The 9,970-nt window shown below is 40.9% G+C and overlaps 1 protein-coding gene across 1 annotated transcript in view; it reads right to left on the reverse strand.

Moving 5' to 3' along the window:
* Nucleotides 1–7,816, reverse strand: part of cd63 (CD63 molecule) — a 14,014-nt gene extending 6,198 nt beyond the window's left edge. Inside the window, exon 1 of the mRNA XM_037683813.1 lies at nucleotides 7,736–7,816. Coding sequence (XP_037539741.1) covers nucleotides 7,736–7,801 — 66 coding nt within the window. The 5' untranslated portion in view covers nucleotides 7,802–7,816. The remainder of the gene's footprint in view (nucleotides 1–7,735) is intronic.
* Nucleotides 7,817–9,970: the final 2,154 nt, after the last annotated feature.

The following is a 9,970-nucleotide window of genomic DNA, read 5'->3' on the forward strand; positions in this document are numbered from 1 at the left end:
GGGGTTGCTCGCCCGGGGCGCCAAATAGGCTAGGACCGCCACTGGTTAGGCTGATGGTCCTCCTTCATCATGTGAACAGCTAGTTCTGGATGTCAACAGCAAACTGGTTGATCCACTGTGAGAAGGTGTTATTTATAAGACTGAGTTTGTTGCAGCTCCTCAGACTGAAGACTTTTGGATAAAAGACGAAACGTTTTCAACAAGTTTTTAATTTTTTATTTTATTTATTTATTTAATCCATCCAGAGGACCTGACTTAAACATTGTTAGATTTCTCGATTGATCTTTTTTTTTTAAACAAATAAAACTTATATTTTACCACATTTTTATTTATAGTTGTGAAGTACGCTTGCCTTATTTGACCTGGATAAAAAACAACAACTAATGGCTTTTGAGATTTTTGAACCATGTTATTGACAAACAGTTACTGAAGGTAGCGGTGCCACCCTTTTAGACATAACTTACATAAATGTACCAACATAACCAAACGTGGTGTGTTTATAGTCAAGTCAAGTCAGATTTATTTATAGCGCACATTTAAAACAGAAACTGTTACTAAAGTGCTTAACAAAAATATCATAGCATCAAATAAAATGTAACAAGATATATTTACAGCGCATGGAATAAAAATATAAAACAAAAAACATAATTAGAAACAATGAAATACTAATAATAATAGCTTCCAAAGGATTATTGGTGTATTTAAATAGACGTCTCTGTATAAGGATATTTATTTAGTCAAGTGGAAAAACTGAATTCATGCCACCAAGTACACAATATTCCTTTCTGCCTTCATTAAAGTATAATCAAGAGAATAGCAGTTATAAAAATAATTGACAGCTAATAAATTTTCCATCAAGATTTTAAAGTGAAAGAAATTGTAAATGTTCAGATTTTTACGTCGAATTGTTCAGGGCTCACGGGATTTATCCAAAACAGAGTTGTTACAAAAACTACTCATAAGTAAATTAACTGCAACTTCCCAAAAGTTTTTATTTAAGCACAAATGACAATTTTTTTTTCCTTTTTGATATGCAATTTGTAAATGACTGTTTTCTGTTAACGCGCATAAAATCTGGAAGACAAATATTCATGACACTATGGAGAACAAAGCAGTTCTTCTTTCCCTAGCATGTCCTCCTCAATCTCTGTCCTCTAACCTCACTATGTCCTCTGTGTCCTCACTCTGTCCTCACTCCAACTAGCTCCATGTCCTCTCTAACTGGGTCCATATTTGTCTGCATCTCTTTTGTCTTTTCTCAGGCAGCTGCATTTCTAACATCATTCTACCAATATGCCCACTGTCCCTCCTCTGGACATGTCCAAACCATTGTCCCTCCTCTGGACATGTCCAAACCACTGTCCCTCCTCTGGACATGTCCAAACCACTGTCCCTCCTCTGGACATGTCCAAACCACCGGTCTCCTCCAAACATGTCCAAACCACTGTCCCTCCTCTGGACATGTCCAAACCATCTCAGTCTGGTCTCTCTAACTTTATCTCCCAGTTGTTCAACCTGTGCTGTACCTCTGATGATCTCATTCCTAATCTTATCCATTCTTGTCACTCCTGAGGAGAACCTCAACATCTTCATTTCTGCTACTTGCAGTTCTTTCTCCTGTCTTTTTGTCCATGTCTCTGTCTCCTGTCTTACCATACCATGCCATTTTATTTATAGAGCACTTAGAACAGCGACAAAGGCCAGCCAAAGTGCTGTACAGACAGAACAACAGGTAACACACAAAGCAAAATACAAAATGAAGTAAATCAGAATATAGACATAAAAACGATGCAGATGTCTTAGCCAGCAGATGTTCTGACTGTGGATATCTGGGGAATATCCTCATCAGTCATTGTTTTAAATGCAAATACAATAAAAAGGCTGAAATACCATTTGTCAAATCTTCATAAAATAATTTAGAAAAAAACGTAACAGGTTAAAACAACTTATATTACAAAAAGAAACTAAAAGCATTAAGATTAAAAATATGTTTTTTGTCTTTAGAGGCAGGACTTTCAAATTCAAAGATTCAAGAATTCAAGGTTCTTTATTTGTCATATGTGTCAAATGCAGGTATTGATTGATAAAAATAAACTATGAAATATAGATTCTGTTCTAATAACTGGACAAGTACAATAATTTAAAGTAATTTATAATAATATGAGGGCAGCACGGTGGCGCAACTGGTAGAGCTGCTGCCTCTCAGCGAACAGGTCCCTGGTTCAAACCCCGGTCCGGGGGCCTTCTGGGTGGAGTTTGCATGTTCTCTCCGTGCATGCGTGGGTTTTCTCCGGGCACTCCGGTTTCCTCCCACAGACCAAAAACATGCATGTTAGGCTAATTGGTAACTCTAAATTGTCCCTAGGTGTGAGTGGGAGAGTGAATGGTTGTTTGTCTCTATGTGGCCCTGTGATGGACTTGCGACCTGTCCAGGGTGTACCCTGCCCCTCGCACAGTGATTGCTGGACATGGGCACCAGCGACCCCCGTGACCCAAAATGGAATAAACGGGTAAAGATAATGGATGGATGGATAATAGTATGATAAAAAGATATTCAGTTGGTCATAAAATTTGTTTAGCTTATCCTCTACAAAATTATTACTTATACAAATGCTTAAAAACAGCATAAGAAACTTGCATCACAACCTCACTGTACACTTCTGCCATTTTCACTGAAACAAATTCCGTAAACTGCCACCTTAACGTAGTGGAGGAGTTTGTGTACCTAAATGATCCCAGGTGCTCTGCTGTCGGGGCAATGGCCCCTAGTAGGGTCTTTCATTGCAGATTGGGCCTAGGTGACCAGCCAGACAAAGCGCAATTCAGAATACTTGTATGGACAGAGAAGAATAGCTCAATGTTCCTTGCTTGTACGTACGCTACCAGGGCCCCACCCTGGAGCCAGGCCTGAGGAAGGGGCTCATTGGCAAGTACCTGGTGACCGGGCCTCTACACATAGGGCCTGGTCAGGCTCTGCCTGAATGAGTTGCATGGGTTTGCCTTCTTGTGGGCCCACTACATAAAGAAGAGACCATTCAAGTTGGGTGCATTGCATGGTGCCATGGGCAGTAGCTGAAGGCGCAGCTTTGGTGCACTGTCCCTGGCTTACCAAAGCTGGCTCTCGGGAAAATGGAATTAAACTTCTTTGGTGGGGAAGGAGCCTGAGCTTGGGTGTCGGGTTGAAAGGAACTGACTAGATATACTTGGGCTCACCAAGACACATGGCATGGCCTCTGGAATCAATCTCCTTGAAAGAGGCTAGACCTTATTCTACTCTGGAGTTGCCCATGGTGAGAGGTGCTGGGCTGGTATGGGCCGAGGTGCACTGTGGGGATGCTCCATGAGTATGGTATTGGAGGTTCATTGCTACAGGCCCTTCAGTCCCTATGCAAGTGGTGAGAGAGTGTGGTACACATTGCCAGCAGTGTCAGACCCCTTCAGGGTGGACTCTGCCTAAGCTGCCTGTCGTCACCAGTTCTATCTTTTACTTTTACAAACAGAGTTTCTTGGTACAGCCAAGGGGGAAAGAAAATCTGGTTTGATGGCCTCAGGTTTCCATCTCTGCTATTTGCGAATGATGTGAAAGTGATATGTATTGTCATTATTGCACATGTCCATATATTGATGAAATGTGTTCTCTATATTTAATCCATCACATGAGCTATGTCTACATGGAGAAGTGAGCAGCTATGTAAGTGCCCAGACAGCAGTTAGAGAATGGGTGTCTTGTTCAGGGACACCATGACATGAAGGCATGACAGGGAATCGAACCTGCAACTTTCTGATCCCAAGTCAGCTGCCCTGCCCTATTACTGTTCCACAAATGCCCAGTGGGGTCCAGTTGTAATCTTTGTGCCATGATTTCCATCTCTCACTGGAGCAGTTTGTAGCCAAGTGTGAAGCTGCTGGGATGAAAATAAACACCTCCAAGTCTGAGTCCATTGTTCCCAGTCTGAAAAGGGTGGACTGCCCTCTCCAGGTTGGGTATAGGGTGCTGCCTTAAGTGGAGGAGTTCAAGTAACTTGAAGTTTTGTTTACAAGTGAGGGAAGAGTGGAATGCGTGATCGACAGACGCACGGCGCAGCCTCCATAGTATTGCAGACTTTGTGCCGGTCCGTTGTAGTGAAATGGGAGGTGAACTGCAAAGTGAAGCTTTCTGTTTATTGGTCAGTTTATGTTCCCAGCCAGTAATCTAGGGGAAACATTGTATGGTCAAAAATTTGGGTAGTGACCGAAAAGACAAGATTGCGGATACAAGTGGTAAAAAAAACAAGTTTTCTCCACAGGGTAACTGGACTCTCCTTTAGAAACAGGGTGAGAAGTTCAATTATCTGGGAGAAACTCAGAGTAGACCTGCTGCTACTCTACATTGAGAGGAGCCAGTTCAAGTGGTTCGGGCATCTGGTAAGGATGCCACATAGATGCCTCCTTAGGGAGGTTTTCAGGCATGTCCAACTGGGAGGAGACCATGGGACAGATCCAGGACACGCTACAGAGACTGTGTCTCTAGTCTAGTCTGGGAAAACCTTGGAGAGCTCCCAGAAGAACTGGAAGACGTGGCTGTGAATAGAGATGTATGTGCATTCCTGTTTAAGTTGCAGCTCCGCGACCCAACTCTGGAACTAGAGGAAAATAATAGATGGATGGGATGGATGGACAAATTCAATTAATGAATCCATCTTTTAACATTTGTAAAGAATAATTAAGAAAGTATGTCTAACCTTTATAAAGCCGATGTGTTACTTGTAAGTTACTGATTAACTCTTTCTTTGCACTTGACATCCATGCAACAGTGAAAAAAAATCAAACATGTTCCTCATACAGGAAGCTACACTGATTAGATGAGGAAAGAAAATACATTTCTCTTGAGGATGAAACACTGCAGTCGCAAGTGAATGGCCCGGCCAGAATACTCCAAAATGGGCTCTCATTGACATAGTTGTATGATGAAAATTGTGCCATTTTGTCCGCAGAGCAGCTTCGCCCGCCCCTTCTCAACACAAGGCCCAGGCTGAACTTTTCTCACAGGCGTTTGCGCCAAGGATTGTGTGATTGGTCAGATGTTTGTGGGCGTGTTCATCAATGTGGAAATGTGCTCAAACATTCAGCTGTACAACTCCTCAAACTCACTAAATTAGTCAAATGGCCCAAAACTCTTGAATGGAGATTGTGCAGACGTGTTTAGAGTCATGTGTCTGCTGAAAGTGTGGCGTTCTCTTCATGATAGATCTGTGGCCAAACGGCTGACGCAGGGACAGAGTGGAGACTCTGGTGGGAAGAAACCCACTGAGTGACGTATACTACAGCGGAGGGGTTTCCCAGGAGCTCTGCGTCTCATAGATGATGAAAGGTGTGCAAACAAACCAACATCCTGCAATCACGTAACTGCTTGTCGACTGTTCGGCTTCAGTTAAAGTATGCCGGGCCCTTTACTTACTACTCTTTCCTTATTTATTCCCTTTGTAAATGTTTCCTTTATGTAAAAAACAAACAAACCATTATATATAAAAGGCAGCACAGTGCTGTGGCTTCAAAACAAACAGAAGAATAAAATCTCCTGCTCCAAGTGGTCTGAAGTGTTTTCATGCATACGGTATTTTGTGAGACTGTGAACATCTGCTACCTGCCGTACTGATAGACGACCCATTATCAGACAGGTTTTTGTGCTAACCGTGGTAACCTGCAGCAGAAAACATTTCCTCTTGGACAACGCCAATGTCAATATTTGAGCCAGGGTCAAAGGGGTGGCTAATGGTTGACACAAAAAGGAGTGAAGAGAGCAAATAAACTGAGCCAAGAGTGTAAACTGAATACTGGCATGGATTACAAAATAAATTAAAAAAAGATAACTAAAAAATGTATTTATTTCATAACATGATTTATCTGAATCCCCGAGTATCTAAAACTTGAATGTGTAAATCCACTAAAGTACTGTAAAAATACCAGGGACTGAGCCTGATGTGTGTTCAAGACACACTGTGTCATCCTGATGTGTAAAATTAATTAATCAAATGATTTCAAAACATGTTTTACTCATCAGGGAATCAAATTGTCATTTACTGCTTACAACTAAGAAAACTGACTCTTTATTATCAACAAAGTCCATGCTCAATAATCCAGGTATACAATCCAACAACTTTCAGTCAGGTCACCTGACTCTTTGTCATTTCTGTTCTTATATGAACAGCAGGAGCTTTTGTGTTAAAGTTAGTAATATTTAACCTGCTTCAGCGCCTCTTTACTGTGGGGTTCCGCAGGGCTCGATTCTTGGACCACTTCTGTTTTCACTGTATCTGCTCCCTTTGGGATCTATCCTGAGGAACGATGGTCTTTCTTTTCACTGTAATGCTGATGATTGTCAGAATTATCTACCCTTAAAACCCAATAGTTCTTGCTCAATTCACCCTTGAAAAAATAGTCCATGCCTTCTTTACAACCCAACTAGACTACTGTAACATGCTTTATGTTGGGGTCAGTCAGGTCTCCCTTTCACGTCTCCAGCTCATCCAAAATGCTGCAGCTCGGTTCTTAACAGGAACTCGTAGGTTTGATCATACTGTATTTCACCAGTTTTATCCTCCCTTCACTGGCTCCTTGTATGTATTAGAACAGATTTTAAAATGATCCGGTTGACCTTTAAGTGCCTGAATGGCCTTGCATCCTCATACTTCTCTGACCTACTGCAACCATATCTTCCTTTTCGGGTACTGAGATCATCTGACCAGCTGCTTTTGGTTGAAGCTCAGAGGAGATTGGGCTTTTTCAGTCGTGGGCACTAAACTTTGGAACAGTCTGCCCCCCAACATTAGACAGGCCACTTCACTTCCTGTTTTTAAATCTCTTAAAAACTCACTTGTTTTCTTTGACTTTTAACACAGTGTGATTTTATTTAGTATTTCTGTGGTTTTATGTTTTTCTTTTGATGCTTTTAATTAATTTTGGATACTTTTTTAATGAAATTATGGCTACTGATTTTTATTGTTAAGCATTTTGGTAACTGCTGCTGTTTTTAAATGTGCTTCATAATTAATTTGACTTGACTGTTTAACAAACGTTTACTGAAACGTGCATGAGATGATGATGAACCTTGACGCACGACCAGTATTTATCCACACTACTGTTACATCTTTTGACAAATACATGTGTAACAAGACTTTATTATTTCTACTTGCACTTAAATAATTTACCTAATATGCTATTTTTGAGTGCTACAAGTTAACTACAGTGAAACTAATATGGTGTGTAATCCTTCACTTCCTCTTGCTGTTGTTGAAACGTTACATTTAAGTTCGTTGTCTAAAGTAGTGTTGCATCGCTGAAGGAGGAAGAGAAGGAGAATCATTTAAAAATGTTATCGTAGGAGTCACATGGTGAACAAACACTGTGTTCAGCAGTACAAACTAAGAAGGGGTGTCAGGTTATTTAATGTTCATTAGCTGATTTTACAGATTATTATACCGTATACTACATGTATACAACCCTAAAGGGGCAGAACAAAGATTAATTTTGTGCTCAAAGTCACAAAAGAAAAGCCTTAAAACAAGGCCGGGCTCCAGGAAAGAAAATCTGGTTTACTGTATCTGGATTAAAACAATCAGAACTTGTGTTTTTATACTTTCTCTTCTTCCTACCAGCACAAACTTCACATCATCACAGAGTTTTAAGGTGGTTTCCCAACAAGACTTTGTGTTATTTTCATTTATTACATGTGGAGAAGGTGTTGACTGCTACTTACCCAGAAGATGAAGTTAAAAATAAAAAGAAGAAACTTGATACATTTCATTCCACCTTCTACAGCCATGGCTGATGATTATCAGGTTCCTGGATTAAAAAAAATAAATCAAACAAAAAGTTAATTATTACAATATGACATCATCTGTCATAACAGCAGCACAATAGTCAATCTTTAAACTATAAAACTCTTTAAAAGGTGTGTTAATGAAGCTTTGTTCCCCCTGAGGGGACCGGAAGTTGTTTTGGAGAAACAGAGTCCGTTCGGCTCGGTTCCGGACCGTTAATCACCGTTGACCACAATACGAGCTTTGTTAGATTAACTACATCAACAAATTAATCAACCTTTTAGGTCTGCAAACAGGCTCAACGAACAAAGGAGGACACAACATTTGGAGTCACATTACTTCCGAACAGACCGAACAAAACCAGCGTTTGGTACTTTTAACAGTTTTAACCGTTGTTTAAAAAAGTTTACTACGAAAACGGATCGGTGTACCGAACAAACACTACTACTACAAAAAAAAAAAACACAGAAACTTTATTTCGTCTTTTGTGACTTACCGTTAGTAAGGTTATTTCAAGACCCAAAAGTAGGGCGAAAATATCAATATGGCGAAGTTTTAGACGACGTCTTCAGATCAAACCCCCTTTTCAACAGCGCTTCTCTGATGGTGATGCTGCGTTCAGGGACGTCTCGGGATTTACAGCACTCATACGTCTCTCTTCTGTCACGGAGGGAGGGAGCTAAATTCATCTTTCTGCTACGGCACTGCTTTCGGATGGGAGGCTGCTTTCAAGGACGGGTCGGGATTTACAGGACTATTTTCATTAAACCTTTATACAGGTAAGGGACAAGTCTCATCGAGTCTCGGGGACTCGTTTACAAGAGAGACCTGGTTTTTATCAAATGATGACAACAAAAGACAACTGTAGACAACTGTAGACAAGAACAGAAAATCATAAAGGAAAGCATAGGATTCAAGGATTCTGATCTGCTAAGTTCCTGGCAAAAACCAATGCAGACATATTCCTGTTTTTAGTATTATACATTGCCTCACAACATAGCTGGTTTATTTTTTTTGTTTGTTTGTTTATTTAATACCATTTTCTTTCACTTGTTCTTCTCAGTTTGTATGCTTCCTTTATGATTGTCTATTGTTGTCGTTGTCTACTGTTGTCATCGCTCTTTTTTAAAATCAGGTCTCTCTTGTAAATGAGTCCATGAGGCTCAATGGGATTAACCGGTATGAAAAAGGTTGAATGAAAAACTCAAGGTTCTTTATTGTCATTCTCATAAAATGTGGAACATGAAGTGGAAAAAAATTGTGTACACAGGGACCCAGTTACATCCAACAATAGCAAAAATATAAAGTGTAAAAAGAAACAGTAAATAAGGATCTAAGATATAAACTGAGATGTACTTGAAAATAACGCCCAACGGTACGCTAAAAGATCTAAGGTATACGCTAGTCTCAGTTCAAAACACGGAACAGCAGGAGCACAATTCTCATAGGTTCTGTTCTGCTATAGTTCACATGGTAATGCTAGTGCTGTATGAACGTGTGTGTGTGTGTGGTAGAGTGCTGTATAAAGTGCAGCACAATAATCCTTAGCATCCAGTGCTTCAACATCATACAGACTTGTACATCTGTATTGTGTCAGAGAGGGCGAGAGCCGGATCCACTCTGGGGGGGCAGGTTGCCGGCGGGGCCTGTGGACTCGTCGCTGCAGCCTCCTGGGGGTTTCTGCATTGTGGTTGCTGGGGATCGCCCAGGGCTTCCCTTTGCTTCTCTCTCTGGGGGTGTGTGGTTGTCCCTGTTGGGGGACTCCCGGAGCTCCAGGCTTGGGGGCCGCTGTGTGTCTGTGGTTCCGGTCTTCCCTGTGTTACCTTCGTGTCCTGTGGGGACGGGCCACTATTGAACATTCTTATGGAGAAACCTTATAGTGATAAACATGCTCACACAGGTGTTTAGATCCAGGTGTTTATCAGATACACACTCAGTTGGATTGTGGTGGCCACTAAATACATCTTGTATTACCATGTACTGTATAAAATACTTTCTAATGATGTTACAAGTATCATTATATATGTTGTTTGTTGTTGTGGTTTCTGGGTTTTGTCTTGTTTTTTATTTCCACAGGTCTAGAGGCAGACTTCAATGATGTTGATTTGTGTTCTCTTTATACCTCTCTCTCTCTCTCTCTCTCTCTCTCTCTCTCTCTCTCTCTCTCTCTC

Source organism: Nematolebias whitei, chromosome 11, assembly GCF_014905685.2.
Source record: "Nematolebias whitei isolate Nwh7 chromosome 11, NemWhi1, whole genome shotgun sequence".
NCBI lineage: Eukaryota > Metazoa > Chordata > Actinopteri > Cyprinodontiformes > Rivulidae > Nematolebias > Nematolebias whitei.